This window comes from Drosophila melanogaster, chromosome X, assembly GCF_000001215.4.
Source record: "Drosophila melanogaster chromosome X".
Classification (NCBI taxonomy): domain Eukaryota; kingdom Metazoa; phylum Arthropoda; class Insecta; order Diptera; family Drosophilidae; genus Drosophila; species Drosophila melanogaster.
In genome coordinates, this window is record NC_004354.4 from 20,014,225 (window position 1) to 20,034,318 (window position 20,094).

General features: G+C 46.2%; 1 protein-coding gene and 1 non-coding gene across 6 annotated transcripts in view, besides 1 other annotated feature; one reads left to right on the forward strand and one right to left on the reverse strand.

Annotated features, from left to right (window-relative positions):
- The window catches only part of Dop2R (Dopamine 2-like receptor), a 58,027-nt gene that overhangs the window by 9,545 nt on the left and 28,388 nt on the right, over positions 1 to 20,094 (reverse strand). For all 5 annotated transcript variants that reach the window (NM_001298548.1, NM_001014757.3, NM_001031909.2 and 2 more), the window contains 2 exons: positions 13,527 to 14,714; positions 12,481 to 12,671 (listed from right to left, as the gene is read on the reverse strand). In NM_001298548.1, the coding sequence (NP_001285477.1) occupies positions 12,481 to 12,671; positions 13,527 to 14,643 (1,308 nt within the window). In that variant the 5' untranslated portion in view covers positions 14,644 to 14,714. The remainder of the gene's footprint in view (positions 1 to 12,480; positions 12,672 to 13,526; positions 14,715 to 20,094) is intronic.
- On the forward strand, positions 10,875 to 10,946 carry tRNA:Pro-CGG-1-1 (transfer RNA:Proline-CGG 1-1). The gene has a single exon. It is a non-coding gene; the product is annotated as a tRNA-Pro (tRNA).
- Positions 19,147 to 20,094: part of a mobile genetic element that runs on past the window's edge.

Genomic DNA, 20,094 nt, shown 5'->3' on the forward strand with positions numbered 1-20,094 from the left:
AGTGGCAAAGTCACCGATAAGACAGAGCTCCATATTTAACAGCTTAGAAATGGCCTATTATTTAGTATTACCATACAAATAAATATAATAGGATTTTTCAGGTGTACTTTTGAGCCCAGCCTAATTTTCAGTGGATGGAAAGCGGGGAGCCCCCCCACCTCTGAGGGCAGTAACTATTTGTACAAATCAGGACAACACACTCACATGTGAGGAGGCTTGAGGGGTGGTGATTTGGCCAAATGCTGACTTAAAACCCACTGGGAAGCGTTTCAACGCCCTGTATACGGTGAAAAGTTCATCAGACTCCAGTGCAAACAGAACCGATGCTCGAATGTAAGCTAATCAGTTTGGCCATTCTTTTTTTTTTGTTTTTTTTTTTCGAAAAACTACCAAAAATGTGGCTACTAATAAATAGCCTAAATTCTCTATCCACCCAAGATGGGTTAAAACAGGCAATACAGCGTACACGAAAATCCTCTTTGTAGCTCTGTGGTTGTCAGAGATTTTCCCACCTAGAAAGGATCAGCAAAATGTAGTCACGATACTTGCTTGAAAGGCGACAATAGTATGACTAGCAAAGTTCTTCGACATGGTATGACATGGTTGAAATATTTCCAACTTAACTGGTTCTCTTAACTGGCGTTCTTTTCAATGAAAATCCGTTAGGAAAAAAAAAATAAAATAAGGCAACGAACAAGTGCGGTTGTTAATTAAGAGCAGTATTGGCCAGAAAGCTGGAAAGTTGGGGGCTTGCAAATGGTAGTAGTCTGTGTGCTTCCTTTCAGACCAAAGAGTCCTGCTGCCGTGCACTCAACAAGTCGGTGGCTAAGGACGCGTTAATTAGCCGCCATTACGCCAGCCCCGCCCACTTGATCACCACCCACCTCACAGGATTCGTTGTGGATATTTGCCTGTTTGTATTTGCTTATAAGCATTTGCCAGGTGGCACTCGCAGTTCAGTGGTGGTGACGATGCGTCCGAGCTCCCATCTGTGTGTCCTGGATATCCTTGTGTGTGTGTGTGTGTGTGTGAGTGGCGCTGCCATTTCCTTTATGCCTGTCAATTGCGAATTTTATTTACCAGTCTCGATTTATTTCATTTCATTTCGCTTCGCGTCGCTCTGTTTTATTTGCCCCGCCACCGATTTTGATTTTTTTCTGAGTGCTTTTGGATGTGCGAGGCGGCGAGGGTAATGAAGCGGAAGCGGAAACGAATTACTTTGTAGCAGTCGCAGCAGCCTTGACCTTGCAGCCCCCTCCCATACCACGCTCTCGCGTGTTCCATGTGCGTCATGCATTCCTCTAGGACTCCGGACACTGTAGACACTTGTGTAGCTCCCGAGCTGTGGATCCGGGGATCCGGGGATCCAGGGAGCCCGGAACCCATAAAAGACCCCGGGCCCTGACGCACGTGTCCCACGTTACAAGTTCTCCCTGCCCGCTCAGCTATTCGTCCTTTTCGTCCTGCCGCTGCGGCTGCTGCTCCTCGTTTTGGCTATTAAAAGTTTGACGGCCCCGGGCGTCACTTAAATTGTTAGTGAATTGAAAGTGGCCCCAAAATTGCTCAGTGGAGCAGCAGGGGCGTCGGCACCCAAAAACTTCTCTCTCCCGAAAAGAGGATGCCCCATGAAACATGGGCGCCAGGTAGTCAGGGACAACATGAAAGTGTCATTGAGCCCCACTTTGGGAACTTTGTCATTTAAGACGCAGAGTCTAACGCTGCTGTGTCCTGGAGATTTCTTTCGTCTAAAAATACTGATGTTTTTAATATTTTTAGAATCAAAACTAAGGCATAGTATCCAAGCCCGCATACTTAAGCAGAAAACTTCTTACAGAGTTTTGACCACTTAAATACTTTAATGTAGATTTAATGCATTTTTGGAGCATGGTTATTACTTGTAATTATTGGGCTTGAACGCAATTCTATTGTGCTGAGATACTCGAGTTCATATATTATACATACATAAAGAAGAATTACAATTTGATCATCTTTCAATGAGGACATCCTCAAGCACTACGCAGTAAAATATTAATAAATATCAATATCATAAACAAAAAAAAAAACGATGTTTAGGTACGTACACACAAATGGCGGATTTCGACCGATTCAGTTGAACTTTTTTCGAGAACTCGACAAATTGTGGCCCGATTAAGTGGTGTGTCCAATCCTCGGTCATCCTTTCCCATTGGCAAGTCAATTAGAGGCCCTTGACTTGCCATCTCCGCCCCCCAGCTAAGCGGACTTTCAGCTGAAGGGTTTCAGGACTACGATTTCAAAGGGGGCAGGGTCTTTGCGAATGGGCGGGGAGCTGCAGGTTTTGGCCTATGCCAAACGAACGCGTGCCAGCCATTAAAAGCTTTTTAAAATTAATTATAAAACCGAAAGTAGACACAGAGAAAACTCGCCCAAATAAAACGAACGGAACGAAACGTAACGGAACCTGACAACCCTTTTCTCCGTTCTCCGTTTGCAAAATGGCAGGACGAGAACGGGCAGATCCTGTCCGTTCTGCTTCTTGCCAGCGTTTTTTTGTTTACCCTGGGAAATTCAACTTCAAACAGATTTTTGATACTTCACTGGGCAACCGCAGTGTGGGCGGTGGGTGGTGTATGGCAGGTGGCCTGTTGGGAGTAGGAGTAGAAGTGGGCGTGGCAGGCAGAGCATGCGTAACAAATTGTGCACATTATGTGGCACAGGAAATAGTTGCCAATGAGCCCCCAAGTTAAGTGTCAAGCTGAGAGGGAAAGTTTTCCTGATTTGGGTTCGCCATTTGAGCCCGTCCATCGCATCCCTGCATTTTGGCCATTGGCTAAGCCCGCTTTCGGCCGGACAGCTTCATTATCGTCTCATTAGAGCCGAAAAATGCTTCTCAGCTTCTCACTACCAAATTCAGTTAAATTCGGTATCCACGTAATTTGATTAACAAACTTCGCGTGCACTGGCACACGTTGAACTTGAAACTTTAAAGGTTAGCAATAAAATCAAAATGTCAAATTTGGTCCGAAATATCAAATAATTCGCATAGTTGTTGGCATAGTTTAATGCTCAATATTGCATAATATTAATTATATTCGAGATGCAGTACGTGTGTTTAGTTACCTAAAACATGTGATACTCACTGAACCCTGATTATGTTGGCTCGTTTAAGAACGAGAGCAACTCAATACAAACAAATTAAATCGCAATGAAAGTTCCTTCTTCTCCTGGGTATTAAACCGTGTGGTATCTTCTGGTTGAGCCAACTCTTTTCGCACTAATCGAGCCATCGCCGCATCCATCCTGTGAAACAGGCTTTTCTTTTTCCTGTCAAAAGTAGTTGTCGTTGTGGGGAAAGAGATGATAAATGATGCAGCGGCAACGAGTTTGGTTGCGGAGCGATAAACTAGAGAAAAAGCTGGACAAAAGCGGCAGCTCGAATTGCCAAGGCTCCTGTGCCCGTGTGTGTGTGTGTGTGTGTGGTAGCATCTATCTCTGTCTGGCAGGATGCCATAACATTTGGCTTTTTACGAATTTTCATAATTTGGCGACTGCTTAGCATAAAAATGTCACAGCAGCTGCAAAATATGCTGCTAAGGATTGGCCGTCGTTTCCTTCTCGCTGATCCTGCTCCTTACTGTTTATATCCTTATTCGTGGTCTTTGGTTTTATGCCACTCGCATAATACACAAGGATACACTCGCGCGCTCGTGTGTGTGTGTGTGTCTGTGTGCTGTGAGTGTTTGTGTGTGTGTGTGTGTGTGTGTGTGTGTGGACGCGCCCCTTTTTGCCTATTTTATGGCCGCCATTAAAGTTTACTTAGTGGCCGGCCATGCAACCCAGCAGAAATCCCCGAAAAGAGGCGACACCAACCGCAAAACAAGACGTCAAAGGACATCGAGGACCTTGAAAACGGGCGGCAGAGGACTTGTGCGCCATGTGGGAGGTGGTGAGCTGCGTAAAAGTCATCAAATAATTTGTTTATGTTGCCAAATGCTGCACTCGCGACTGCCTGTCGTTTGCGCTTTAATATTTCAAAGTACATAAAGTGCGGAAAATGGGAAATGGAAAATGGACAACGGAGCTGCACGGGTCGCACTGGGATTTGGATGCAGGGCCATCCACTAATTGCATCTCAAAAGAGTCCAAACTGAAAACTCACAATGTTACATCGAGAAAGAATGAATTAGAGTTGGTTCTCTCTTGGCAGTTACTTACTTACTGAATCGACAAATATACGTTCTTCCTTTTGTAACTGTGGGAATGATTTTAAATATTCATTTATTTATCAGAGAACTTTAACAATGCTTTTCACTTTTCGAGAAAGAAAGAAGGAAAGGATATGAAATGTGGCTATTGAATCATACGACTCATTTAGATCTAAATTTCAATACCTGACACTGACACTCATTTCTTTCAGTGTATCGCAGCAGCCATAGATTATTTTGCAGCGCTGGTAATAAAGTTAGCGTAACCTCGACAGTGTCAAAGCCAAGGAGCTGGCGACTATTAAACGAGTTTCGCGTACATTTTCTTATGCCACGCAGCCAGACAATGTTAATTGAACTGGCTGCCGTAATAGACACGCACACACACATAGCCGCGAATACACTGTGGGAGAAGCGGATGAATGTGGGTGAATGTGGGCGAAATTGGGCGAGAGTGGGAGGCACGGGCTTTTAGCCAAGTGGCAGGCACTTGATGCTGTTGCTTCTGGCTCGTTTCTGGGCCCCATGAGAAGCTCAGGGCAATTAATTGACTTATTTATTAAGTTTATTGTCTGCCCGGGTATACGTGTACATGTATGCGTATGTGCTTACGCTTACGTTCCTATCTCTCTCACTTCCTGTGTTGCCGTCTCTTTCGCTTGGCAATGTCGCAACAATTTTAGCGTTTTTGTGCGCCATTTTTAATAGCCTCGGACTTGCCCCCGAAGACCAAGTAGCTCCATACTTGTACACATTATGTGTCGTATATATTCTATATACATATATACATTTATATATGTATGTATATGTGTATATATATACATATATATGGGCTATGTGCACATACGGGTGTGCGTTCGCTGCCTCCTTTGCCTTTTCATGTTTGTTGTTGCAACAAATTAGTTGTCATTAGCGTCGAGGGAAATTCTGTTTTAAGATGACTTTTCCAGCCCCTTGGCGGCATATTTTCGCCTTGGTTATTGGATATTTATATGGCCATCGTGCATGAAAGCGGTAATAAAATACTCTCGCCAGCCGGCAAAGAAGACATCCATCCGTTCGCTGATTGAATCTCGGCTTTTTCCATATTGGAATGGGACTTTCGATGGGGAGGGGGAGGGGGGGGATCCGATTGGGAGTGCCACTGGCATTGGGCCACAGGGTTTTGGGCCAAATCAAAATCTGTGTTAATTATTCAGGCACCGCTGGGTGAGCGGCCAAATGAAAAGGCGACCAGAAACCGAAATCTGCGGTCCGTGGTCTTCAATCCGGCCGGAAGTGCGCGCTTTAACTCGCATGCGTGCCGGAGATGGCAGCCGCCGGGGACCGGCGACAGGAAGATGGGTGGGAGGGTCAGAGGTCGGAGGTCGGAGGTCGCTGCTTCCTAGAGAGGAAGTGAAAGTGGAGAAGATTGCAGGCCATACTTTTTATAGCTGCCATTTAGCCCACCCACTTGTATCCGCCATCCACCATCCGCCGGAGCAGCTGAAAAGTTTCTGCCCTCGGCCGATTTCATGCTGTTAGATTATTTATTTGAATTGATGTGCGGCCTGCGGTTCAGTGCGGTTCGCTGCCTGACAAGGATTTATAAGGATACACTGCGATGCGCACACACAACCGCACACACATGTAACCAGCAGCCAAGTGCTGAGAACAAAGCGTTGCCTGCTTTCGGGCGCATTCAAGTTGGCTTAGTCAACAAATTGTTTCTGCAGCCCAAGAAGGCTGACTGGGGGTCACTGCAGACTGCAGGATTCGCAAAAGCCACCAACTAGGGATGGACATGGCAAAACGTTATCCTTTTAAGACGCGATAGTAGTAGCTATGGCTTCATAAGCATTTCTCCAACTTTATGTGCCGCTCCATAAATGTTTTTCAGCTATTTGTTTACCTCGATGAAGTAATCTTGTTTTTCTAATAAAAAAGTTTGTTTTTTTTTATGGTATTTTCTTAAGAATTTTTGCTATTATTAAAAGAATTTTCCAAATATGATAAGATATTCTTTTGATTGAATTGAGAGTACTCAGTACCTAAGCTGCACCCTTTCACTTCATAAATGGTTCTATATATTTCCTATTTCCTAGCATTAGGTGCGATATTTGTTGCCGATATGTGAAGGCATTCACAGCATCTTCTTCTTTTATCCTCTGACATCCCTAAGTTCAATTTTTCGGGTGTTTACTGGTGGCTTTCGCCGCAGTCCGTTTGCTTAGCCACTTGCCGGCATTTTAGCCGCATCGTCGTGGAGCACTCTCCCCTCAAGTGGCTGGCCGGAGTGCAGGGAAAAGGCTTTCGAGTCTTGGCAGTGGCCCAAATGAGTGAAGGATCCCAGATGACAGGACATGCAGGTCCTTACACTCGGGGGCCAGTAATGAACCGAATGGACCCAACGTCACCTCCTCCGATGAGCGGCACTTAAGCCGGGCCAAGCATTTGCCTGCAACCTTTTAAATGGCCATTAAAATTAAAAAACTTTACGCCCCCACTCAGCTCGACTCCTCATCCGGATTGCCACCCATTTGCTTCATTCCTACTGCAACTCTTGCTCCTCTGGCTCCACTTCACATTGGTCCTTCCTTATTTGCCTGGCCTGTCCTGGAACAAGTTGCGGAAAACTCTTTTTATTGCCTGCCACATGGAAACAGTTTTTTGTGTAGTTTGGCAGTTTCTGGCCCCGGGTGGCCATGATGCCAGGTTGCCAGGCAGCCAGGCAGCCAGGTAGCCAGTTTTCCAGGTGGACAGGTGGGCAGGATAGTGGCAGGACCACGCCCACTACAAGCTTGTTTACAGTTTTATTTTGCTGCTGCCGGAGTAGTCATAAATGCTCCCTCCATCTGCAGCACATTCCGGAAAATTGCGAAAATCATTGCGGGCGAGTTTAAAGTTACAGGGCTCGGAAAACTTTTCGCCGACACCTACGGGACCACCCAGCATCCTGTTGTTTTGGCCAGAACTCAAAGCGAAGTCCCATTCGATCCAATTATCAAAGGCATGCATAATAAAAGGGGTTGACGACACTTGGCCGTGTCAGTGGCACTGCCGCAACTGTATTTCAAATTTTTTAGCCACGCACAAAATATGATTACACAGGATAACAGAATGGAAATTGGTAAAATGACCAGGTTTTATGCGTTGAGAACTATGTTTACACATATGGGCCAACTGCATTCTTGGCTTTTGTGTTGCTAACGTGTGTGGTTTTTGGTAGAACACGTTTCCGAGAGAATCACACGTGTCGCATGTTTATGCAATTTGAATAAAAACTGTGGTTTAAGTGGCCAGAGGTTTTTCCACAGCAGCATGCACAAACATTTTACCGACCGTGGTAACTATGTAGATAGTGCGTATGTGAAATGCGACTTGCATTATCCCATTTAAGCGGCGCTCCTCTTTTTGGGGCTGAAATGTCTATCTAATGGAATGTTGGCTTTTAAAGCGTTACAAGAACGGAATAAATACTTCAATAGTCTTTAGGTCTATTTTAGGTAAAGGTGTCTCTTTCTGATTTTTCCTAGCCATCGAGATATATCTTTTTAAAGAAGAATTGGCCAAAAAGTCCTTCGGAAAATAGGTCTGTATCAGCATAATTTGGTGCCGAAATCACTGTCAACGAGTGCCATTTTCATCGGCAAGGCCACTCCGTTTTCCTAAGCGGCTCTTTCTGGGTCAAAGGCTGATTAAGTACCGTTATCGTTGCCGCATATCCGGATGCCAGATACTTTTCCGCTCTTCACTCTGCCAGAGAGCCAGTGGCAGACATTTGGCAGAACTCGCTGCGAGTCCTTTGGCCCCTTCGCAGTGGCTCCCATTCCTTTGGCCTGCGCTTCAAGTGGCTCAAGTGGCCCAGTGTGTGTGTGTGTGTGTGTGTTAGTGTGCGTAAGTCTGTGATTGTGAGCGTACATTAATCAGATTATTTATTTTTGCCATGAACTTATGGCAATTTCTGTTGCCTCTTTACGGCCCCCATCAAGTGTGGGCTATGCGCAAGGACAAGGGCAGTGCAGACCTGAACGATTGACAATTGCCATTAAAGGCTGTTTTCAGAGCACTTTACGTCGCTCATACGCTCCGTGGGCCGAAAGGAAATACACATTTTCCCAGCAGCTCGCAAGTGAGTGCGCCTGCACATGAGGCAGCCTAGATAACAATCCGTACAAACAAGTTCTACGATCTTCAATTGAACTCTCGATTCTTAGGGGGCATATGTAAATATTAAAATTTCTTTTAAGATTATGCAACATTTTTCGTTCGATTTTCTAAATTGTGTATAATGAATTTGTGTTAGCATTTTGGATGCTCTGTTTGCTAGCTCTACGCAGGTGAGTGAATGTTGAGCTTGCCTAGGAGAGCGATAAACCCTGATTAAAGCATTTCATTCATTACATTTGCTCGCCGAAATGCTGTGTGTTATTTTCTGGCCATCCGCCGATCCCCCTAATCCCGCCCATCCTTTTCCATTTCTGGAAAAGTCATCACGAAAACATTGGACAAGCTGCATAGAGAAGCAATTAACAACGAAGCCAAAACATTCAGAGCGAGCAGGGAATGGCAATGGAGCAAAGGAGCATTAGAGAAGGAATCGGAGATATCCCGTACCCGTTCCCAGACGAAAAGCAAACACAGCTCTGATAAGATTAGTGCCCCGAACATGAGGCAAGCTCTCCGACGAGGGCTTTGTTGGCTTGCTTGGATCCTACACTGAGAAAAATGCTCCATTAGTGCAAATTTTGCACATCGCGTATTAAACCAAACATCCTTAACGGACTTGTGAATTTTCGGAGGACACCCATTGTGGACGTAAAGAACCGAGTTGATCACCATTTCCGGTGATATTTTCTTTCAGTTAGCGAGACCCTCCGCTCCTGCTCATGCTCCTGCGCTCCGTGCAGCTTCCCGGCTGCCCCATTCAGTCCAGGTTCAGTGTGCACGCTTTTACACTTTCAATGACCACTTGAATGTCAACAAAAGCTTTCAACTGACATATACAACCACTTAAAATAGAAAAGCAGTGGCCCACACACACACACACACACACATACAACCACACACTTAGACAGAGACACATGCACGTGGCGCGGGACAGGCAAACATGTTTGTATATTTGTTTAAGCCGCGAGTTAAAACGAGCCATGTCCTGTGCCCAAAGAACATCAGCATCAACATTCGTGGGAGCAGCGCTTCTAAATGGGCGTATGTGCGTATATGTCCAGCCACGCCCAGCGCTGACAGGCAGAGCCGGACAAGCCGGACGATCGGGACTCGCAGGACAAGTAGGACGAACAGGACCCTCCTCCATCTGCCCGTTTGTCCGCCGGCTTGTGTCATAAGCAATAATTCTCCATTGTTGGCATCTCGTCCGTTACGCCCCAGGCTCTCTCTTGTTGCTTCTGCTTTTTTTTTTGTTGGTGGGGTACTGGGCTGTGGGTGGTGGGTGGTGGAGGTGGACACTGAGCGGGGGATACCTCAACCTTTGTTGCGCACATTTTTATGAGTTAAGTGCTATCCGGCACAAATGCCAACACACACAAAGAGCGCAGAGGGCTCGCAATCTTCCTTACCTTCAGCCACCAATCTCCAGCAGCCGCCCAATCGCCACCCTCTTCCCAGCTCCCACCACCCACCACCCACCTTCCGCAGCCACCAATCGCCTACCACCCCTTTTACCCACTCGCATTTCCCGTTTCCTTCACATAGCACTGGACCATGTTACTGCCCACTTATTGTGCTGTTGTTGACGCAAATCCTCTTAACTAAATCAATTTTCATGTGTGTCCGCGTGCGAATGTGTAAGTGGGTGTGGGTGTGGGTGTATAGCTGTGTGTACGTGTGTGTGTGTGTCCCTTGGAAAATCACCAGGAATTGAGTTAAATAATACTTAGTACTCTGAAGATTTCCATGCTGATAGCACGATCTGAAAAATATTCTCCATAGACTAACCCCTTCTTTTTCTATGTTTTCTAAAGTTTTACTTTGAAGAATTTGATAAATGTCAAAGCTTCTCTTTCGCAGTTTTAAAAAAAAGTTTATTGTATAGGGCCCTTCAATTCGAAATTAAAGTTTCGCCGAAAAGTATGCATTTGTTTTGGCAGAAGATGCTTATGTTCCACACAAAATAGCAGGAAGTTGCATTCTAAACTAGCAAACGAGCACAATGCATTGCATAATTGAAATCTTTTTAATGCCCGTTTTTTTTCAACATTTGAAAACCATTGTCTTAACAAGTTAGCAACATATTTCTGTGCAAAAAAAGCGGGCTAGCATGAAAGAGAGAGAGACAGGCGACGGGAGATCGCGCCAAAAAGAAAGAGACCGCACGAGCAACTCTGCGCAAAATCGCGGGTTTCAAATTACTTTCACCGTCGAATGTTTGCAATGGACACGATGTGTGTGGTAAATGGGTGAATGGGTAATTAAAAGCCGACACTTGCACAGGTGAGCTGACTGATGCACAATAATGACAAGTTAATTTGCTGTGATTTTCAGTGGGCATGCGTCATTAGAAAGTAAACAACAAAGGTGAAGGCGGTCGGCCATTAATTTGCTGTTAAAACACAAGTGACATTTAACCTGCACTGAAGGCCAATGTCCACAAAACCTTGCCAATCGAATGCTGTCCGTCTCACTTGCACGGCGATTGCCTGTCTCCCTCTCTCTCTTTTTGACCCCATTTCGGCAGACCGTCCTTCGAGCGGCTCGTTGGTCTAGGGGTATGATTCTCGCTTCGGGTGCGAGAGGTCCCGGGTTCAAATCCCGGACGAGCCCAGTTTTTGCCAATCTTTCAATCATTTTACCATTTTATTTCTTCTATGCATATCAATTGTTTTTTTCCACACACTTCTCGGACCTACAGTCTTCTGCAATCGGACAGAACGCTCGAAATAAATATTCAATTATGCTGGCAGTTGTACTCATTTGCGTGACAAGTTTGCACATTTGTTACCACCCACACCGCCAACCAATCACCACCCACCACCCACCACCCACCGGGCCACGTTGTCAGTGTGTGTGACGGTTGTTAATTTCATTTGACTTGCGAGGGTTTTAATATTGCAATGGAAATTCGGTACAATTTGCCGTCCATTAAATAAGCACGCAATTAATTGTGGCAGCCATGACAGGCGTGGCTTGCCACCAATTAAGTGGAATACTATATGGCTATATCGCTATATCGCTATATGTCTATATGGCATATAGATGCCCACAGCCCCTTGGGGTCGATCGCCTACGCCGTCTATAATCCCCAGCTAAACTTCGAGACATCGCATCCGGCACCGCAATCCGAAATCGGAATGCTGATGAGGCAACAGAGTGGACGCGGCCGGAAACAAGGCACTCCTCCCATCAATCTGTCAGACGGGCCAGTGAGTCCTGGATGTCCTGGTGAACGCAGCTCAGCTCCCAGCGGGTGAGGCCAGTTGCCCAGACAGTTAGTCCGCCAGGCAGTCAGTCGGTCTGTCAGTGAGTCAGTTAGTCAGTGAGCGAGTGAGTCAGTCAGTCAATCGAACAATCAATCATACGGAATGACAGCTACGTCGGCTTAAGTCAAAGGCAGTCGGCCAAGAAGGGATCTTGTCTAACTTACAGTCGCAAAATTCAATAGCCTGTGGCAATCGCACTTGCAACTTTAATAATTCCAAGAACGAAGCAGTCATAATGTTTACTGAAATAATGTTATGCCACAATTGGCACATACAAGCTCATAATAGTGTTTTATTCTGTTTTTAATTGCACTTTAAAATTGATGATTGTATTAGCCATCATAGGCATGGCTTGAGCTGTTCATTTAGCCATTTGATTTTGTCTACGTTGGTTTTTTATCAAGTTTCTTGCCGTGTAACCTTTTTTTTTTTTTTGGGCTCTCCCAACAATTTGAGCTCCTTTTTCGTTTTCGCATTCCCTTAAACATTTGCTGGGGAAACACATTGATTTATATGCCGGCATCGCCAAAAATTGAATGTTATTGCTTGAATGGCCCCAATTTACTTAAAAGCTACGCTCCTCCGCCCCACTGCCCCTCTGCCGCTCCACTGACCCCTGACCCCATTATACATGTTGTGGGCTCCACTGGCTCCTGATTGGTATTTATGAGCGTGTTTATTTATTATATGACCCAACACTTGATAAAATTAAACGGAAATGGTTGGCAATTTTGCATTTGATTCTGACACCCAAACACACAGGCAGGCAAATTCGCAAATGAACTCATCTGCCCAATATTCCGACCATAAAGCATCCCGACCAACGGCACTCACATATAAGTTAGTTAAGTATGTATATTAGTGGCTTGGCAACTTACCAGAAAGTAGACAGCAAATGGCATCACGACCACGGCGACCAGGAGATCGGCGATGGCCAACGAGACTATAAAATAATTCGTGACCGTCTGCAGGGAGCGCTCGCGGCACACGGACAGGATGACCAGGATGTTGCCGAAGAGGGTCAGGATGGGGAACAGAATCAGGATGAGCGCCCAGTAGTTGTGGTCCACTGAAACGAAGCGAGTTGTAGTTACATTATATCCGGGATGCATCCATCCGCAGGCTCTCCTGCTGCTGCCACCCAAATTCCCTGGCCAAAGTTCACCTTGCAGGAAGATTTCAGGGAAAGCTCAACGGGCACGTAAGTCAATTACACAGGCAGTCCGTTTAATCAAGGACTCTGGCTGACAACTAATTTTAATGGCAACACAAGTAAGGACTAGCACACAAAGACGTGAATCTTAAAGGCTGTTTTAATATAATCTATCTAATATAGAGTGATGCATGTTACCAACAGCTGCGTTGTTAAAAATTAAAGTTATTTCACATATTAAAAATGGCAAAATATGGCTATGTAATATGAAAGTTATTAAACTTGAAATACCTTTATCTTCATTATGAAACAAATTAAACAAACAAATATGTAGGAACTTTTCTTGAGATTGCACGAATAAATGAGTTATGTAACGCGTTTAAATTAAATTCTTGCTATCAAAACTGATTTCTAAATGAACATCTTTATAAATAAATTAATTATCGGCGGTTTCATTCAAATACTCCCATCTTAGAAATCTAAGGAATTCTGTTCTCAAAACCTAGTCACCTCACTATCCGATGAAAATATATTATACTAAAGAAGTTGCTGTTGCAAGGTTTAAATGATGCTCCAACTTGATGATAATGTTTAAAGGTATTTAATGAGATTCAAGGCTATCTAATCTAATTTAATAATTTTAAAGCCTTTGAATGATATTCAATAATATCTAATGAGCTTTAATGATTTTTAAAGATTTATAATGCGGTTTTAAGATGTTAAGTTGTAGTAGTTTGATGATTTCGAATGGTAATCCTGCCTCGTACTCACCCACTCTCAGCTCGCCGCAGGAGTCGGTTAGGTTGAGCGTCTCGTTGGTGCAGTTCAGCCGGTAGCCGTCGAGGTACAGTCCCGTCAGGTTCTGCTCGAGGAGCAGTCCGCTGCCCCTGCTCCCCGTGATGGCCACTCCCGGCGCAATGGTGCTTGTTCCCGAAACCGTGCTCCCATTGTAGTTGGGAAAATAATCGTTAAAGTTTTCGAGCAGCAGCATGAAGGTGCTGCCCCCTGATCCTCCAGCGCCGCCTACACCTCCGCCCGCCGTACCGGCCAGTCCGCCAGCCACGCCCACATCCCCAGAGCCGCCTCCATCGTAACTGGTCGTCGAGGGCGCCGTTCGATTGCCCAGCGTCTCGCGCGCCACCGTTGCTGTCCGCTGGAGCAGTTCCGCATCACCGAAGCCGCCCAGCATGCCATAGTCCGTTTCCGCATCAGCCACATTGTCCAGGGCTGCCTCCTCCCCGCTGTCGATCAGCGCGATGCCAGCATCGCCGCCGTCGCCCGCTCCTGCTGCCCCTCCGCCCGCCAGCTGTTGTTCCACAAAGCTGCGCAGCGAGTAACGCCCCCGCTCACCATCCTCCGCACTGGAGTTGCTCTGGGCTGGCTGCGTGCTGTTCAGTGCCTCCAGCCAGGCCAGGGTTCCGTTGGCGCCCGTCACCGCCAAGTTTGTGCTGTTCTCGGGCCCGCCCACTGCCGCCTCACTGCCCACCGAACCCAAGAGCCATTCGCTGATGTCGTCGATCAGCGCGTAGCCGGCGTCCTCCGCCGCCGTTTCCACATCCTCGTAGAGCGGCAAGTAGCCGGCTGGCATTGTGGGGCCCTCAACGCCCGCCTGCGCATCGCTGCCGTTCGCCGGTTGAGAGCTGTCCGCTTCCACCGCCAGGTGGTGATTTATCCACGTGGCTCCCGCGGATGGGGCTGCCGTGGTCGAGGTGGAAGCAGCGGCTGTGCTCAAGGTCGCCGATGTGGTTGCTGCCGTTGCTGCAGTTGCCGCAGTTGCTCCCGTTGCCGCCGCAGTTGTTGCCGCCGTGCTGCTCAGTGGCTGGGCTGCCATGGTGCCGCCGGTTCCGCTGCTGCTGATGCCCCGCCGCCAATCGAATGGGCTCAACATCTAGTGGGGCGGGGGCGTGGCAGCGGAGGCGAGCTGCAACTCCTGCAACGCCAGCGGCATGTTTCCGTTTCCTGCAGCGAAAGAGACGAAGTTCGGAGGTGAGAAAACATAAATCACAAAAATTTCCATTATAATCAAAGTTCTTGAAGATAGTTCTTAACGATACGCACAACTAAGATTACAATTTTAAGCCTAATTGGTCGCGTTAATGTTGCTTAATTTGATAAATTCTTGTAATCCGCAAATGAGAGTCATGGTTCTTTTCGACTTAATATTTTTAGGATATCTAAAAAACAAAGTCGTTCTCAATTTTTCCTACTTACACATTACACATTGCATGCCCCTTCGTTTGCATTTTCAACACAAGGCGTACTTCATGCTTGACCACGCCCCCCCAACCAACACAACAACATACCATCCAGCACCACGCCCCCATGCCATTTTGGACGTACGGACCCTTTGCCCAACTGCCATGGCCGCATGTTTAATTAACTCTTTAATCAATTTATTGTCAATTATTCTACAAAAAGCGACAGCGAAAATTGTGTAATTTAATTAAATTAGCAAAAGGTTTTTGTGTCTCTCTCGCCCCACCAACCATTCCGCCCACTCCCACTTCCATTCTCGCAACCAAAATGCCACGCCCCCATGCTCGACGCTGTCTTGCTTTTACACATTTTGCAATTTTCGCTTTTGTATTTGCCAATTGGCGCTGATTAAAGCCGCCCGAGTCGATGGGCCATAATTAAAAGATGGCCTAATGAGAGGCGAGGCGAGTACGTCTCGAGTTGGCTGGGGGTCAAAGGTAATCGGATCGGAGTGGTCTTAAGTCCCCTGCCTTCTGCCTCTGTCTTCCGGAGATCGGGTTATTCGAACTCTGAGCTTGTGGATTCTGGACTCTGAATTCTGGATTCCGGATCGGAGGCAGAGATCCGAGAGCTGCACACCCAGACGGCTGGCACTAATCCAATTTGGGCACACTTCCAGGCGACGAGAGGCAGGAAAGCAAGGCCATCCAAATGGCGCAGTGCCGCTCGGACGTGTCCGGGTGAGTGTGCCGGGCTTTTTCATTAATTACGGCAGCAGAAATAGCAACAGAACTTAACCCGACTCAACTCAACTCGACTCAACGCAACGCAACGCAAGTCAAGTCAGGCCAAACGAAGCGAACCGAGCGAGACTCAGAGCAACCTGCAGTGCAAAGACCAGGAACTCGGCCAGTCAGCAGCTCAGAAACTCAGCTCAGCTAAAGTCGAGTAATTAATTTCACTTTCGCTTGAGCGATGCCTTTGAATATGCGCCAGTCGCACGCAAGCCATAAAGCACGGCCGGAGTCGGAGCCCCAAGGATCCGGACTGGGAAACGGACCCGGACACGGATGAGTGTCGCTTCCTGGGCCCCGAGAACACCACACATAACCACCACATAAGTCAGGCGGTATAGTCTGGTCTATTACATCCTAATCATTGTTGGCACACATCGGACTTTGAGCATGGGTCACTGGCAGTGGACAGTGGCAATCGGACTGCCCGGCGACAGGAACACGGAATCGTTAAGCCTCCGACTCCGACCGCAAATCAAGCCGGTACATTTGGGCTGCTGGGAGACAAGGCCTAATCGATGGGCGCTAGGTGTTTGGCCTTGGTCCACAATGAGCTGCTACACTGAACGAGAATCCTATACAGTTGCCAATTATGCAGAAATTCTTGTTACAGAAATAATCCCATTAGCTGGGGGGGGGGGGATCTGATGGATCTATGCTTTAATTGTATAGATTACTTATGGGTACACGTTAGTCGAAAACGCGATTCTTAAATTGATTGGGTGACTAAAGTGTATCTGAGAGTCGAACAAAGGAGTCTTTAATAGTTTATATGACTTTTTATATCTGTTAGTCGAAAACTTGATTCCTTGATTGATTGAATGGAATTGATTGGATGACTAATGGGTATCTGATAGTCGAACACTCGACACTTTCATGGCTTATAGGTATTTGTTAGTCTAAAACTCGGTTCATTAATTTAGTGGATGATGGTTACGAGTATCTGACTGTCCAAGTTTCATGCGAATTGATGGCACATCCGTTGAATATTATTATTTAATTTATTTCGCGATCTGTATCTTCTTACCCCAGCACTAAAGAAACTTGTGTACCCTTGACATCATCTTGAACCCCCAACACCACAACGAACAACTAGAGTGTACTTCTGCCATTATAGCTGGTAATCGAATTTGGGTGGAGTGCATTTCCGCACCGATATCGGGAGGAGTGGTTGAGCGCTAGCGCTTCGGGCGAGGTTCCTGTTACTTTTGCCCGGCAAACGCAATTACTCACTGCCAGGTCGCGGGAGTGGGTCTAATCACTTGACCCCACTCAACCTTGGGGCGCTTATAATATGACGTGGCCACTGCAATCCAATCCGAGCAATCCCAGCCAATGTCGTGCCTCATTAACAACATCCGGCCAGTGCAAGGCATTTCCCACACTCCGCATTTCCTCATTTTCCCATTTGCCGCCGCACCACACGACACTCAATAAATCAGCAAGTGTAATTATTTTCAACGCCATCGTAGAGAGTCGCGTGTGGTTGGGGATTGGGTAGAGTGGAGGAAAGTGGGGCAAAGTGCGGCGTCAGTCGCTTAGCGGTATTTTTGAAAGGGGTTAGCAGGAGGAGCTGGGTGCCAAGGCCAAGCCAGCACACATGGTCGAGATTCGGCACGCGGTAGGGACAACTTCTGCGGCTTTTTCTACTAACTCCAGAGCCTTGGGCCCGTCCTATTTATAAGTATATTTGCCTTCTCACATTGAACTGCCAGCCCAAGGTGCCGTTTAAGTTTTTTACACTGGGTAACAGAGTAATCCAAGGGCTTGAGTTGATTTGAACGACTAATCAATGGTAGATAATGATTACATTATGTACCTTATGTAAGAGTGGTGCACAATTAAGTAATGTAATAAAAATATCTGCCTAGTAACTATAAATACCTGCACGGGAGCTAGCTGAAGCGCAGGTGGGCATCGTACGGATACGATTGCAAAAGCTAACAGTAGGCAGAACAAGGAAACAGCATTGAAATAACCCATTGGCTTCCATTCTTCTTCCTCTGCGCTCCAACCGATGGCAACGCGACGAGCCTCGGGGGAGCCACGATATCACATTTTCCATAGCTTTGACCCGTGCCCATAATTCAAATTGAGTGGCAATGGCTGCGCTGAAATAGAATGCAGGAGCGAGCGGCGGCTGCGGCGGCGGGGACGGCAAGCAAATTGGTTTCAGATTTAGCCCGACCGGGATGGCAGGACACAGATACACATACCCGAACATACACGGAGGCACGGAGACATAGACACATGTTGCCCCAGGGGCGAAAAGAATCACGACACCAAAAACGGGTCCTGCCACAGTCCATATGTGTGTGTGTGTGTGTGTGCTGCCTTCTATGTGTCGCCTGCGGTATCGAACAGATGCTGTCGCCTGGCCGAGATCAACAATTTAATGGGCATCGTCGTCCTTGTATCGTAATTCCCCGTCCTCAGGCCCTCCTGTCGTCCTGACGCCCTGTCGTCCTGTCGTCCTGTCCCCGCATCCTCCTATCCTCCTGTCGTCCTGTCGCGCTGCAATCGCCTGCGAGGCCCTGCGGCAAATGCTTGTTAACTAGTTATGCGGCGGCTCCGCTGTCCGAAACTTTAAACATCTGACACTAGTGCCAATGAACAGGAGCGACAACACCGTCGCCAACCGCCAGAGGAACTTTTTACATTTGTGCGACATCAGCATGACAGTTGATTAATTCCATTAGGACGAGCTTCTGGGCGGAGAAGGATAAGGAGAAGAAGACGACAAGGGCAGGGCGGAATGTTTTGGGTTCGTGCCCACGGGCTGCGGCAATGGGGCGTATGAGCAATCCGCTTGAAGACCATCACACATTGTGTATACGCAGCGTGGGCTCATCATATTTATGAGCCTTTTTAGCCACGGATTTAAAAGAACAATTAGCAGTGTAGTCTCACGAAAGAGATGACTTACATAGAGATTCCATCGAACTGTCTGCAACTCAGAGGCATTGCTGAAGTGCAAGTGTAATGGGGCTTCTGCCCCATCAGGGGTCAAATAAACTTTCTACGCTTGGGGTTAAGCGCAGAACGATTCGGAATTTGTCCAAGCAAATCGGAAGCTCTCACCCAAGCTTTAAGTTATTGTCTGAATGGGTGCACCAGATTGATGGGTGGGTGCTGGGTGCCAGGATACGAGAGGATACTAGGCAACCAGGGGCCGGTAGACAAAGGGAATCGCGACTAGATATATTTTCGTATATGGGACAAAAACCGCTTATCGCTTCAAGTCTACTCAAGCGTCAACAGAGCGATTCATTCGAGAATTTCTTATGCTTCACTGAACCAGAAGTGTCGTCGTCGTCGGCCACATCGTCGTCATCCTCGTTCGCATCGTTGCTATACAAGTATATATATATATTTTCCCCCACATATATATATATGTATATAGTGACGTATTTGGGTGGTCCAAACCAGCCACTTCCATTATTTCAAAGAAATCAGTAATGCACTCTAGTAATTTTCCATAACGTATCCCAGCTGCGCAGCATTCGTTTATCTTTGGCAGCGCAGCCGTTCTTGTAAACATCCTAAAGCCTGACCTAAGCAGATTTGACTGCCCTCTTTCAACGCTACCTAATCTTAAGAACCCAAGAGCGAGGCTCTCCCGAAATACAAATATTGTTCAAATACTGAGGCTTCTCCTCAATCCAATTTGCATTTGATTTTTAGTCTTAAGCTGAGATCCAAAGAATAAAGTCGTGAAACTATTTCTCCTAAAAACTATTTTTTATTTCTTGGCGTTGTCCTTAGTCAACTGACGGGACATTAGTTCGACTCATAAATAAAACAACAATTTTACTGGCGCAGTCGGTAGGATACAAAAGTATCCGAAAAAAAAAGAACCTTCGAGTGGAAAATAAGTTAAATTTTATAGTCCAGTGCTCGAAACATCTCCCAAAATAAATTCGTGAAAACTCTTCAACTTGGATTATAATTCCAATTCGGTTATCCAATAATAAGTGGAAGTGAAATACGAAACAAAAATATTAAGTCCAAAGGCAACTAAGTTTTAAAACCAACATATAAAAATAAAAAATTAAAACAATATAGAATTTTAATAATACAACACAAAAATTTACAAAACAAAAAAACAAACAAGTGAAACTAGAAAGCTTAAAAATAATAATAACATTGAATCCGAAACAAAACAAAAAAATAAAACACAAAAGTTAAAAATTTTACAATAAAAATGTCACAACCAATTATTGCGCTGAGCGACATAAACCTTGCCGAAGCCCGTCGGCAGCTTAAAGACATTATGCCATTCAAGGGTGATCCAGAAACCCTTCACACCTTTATCAGCAGAGTGGATTACGTAATTTCGCTCTACCAAA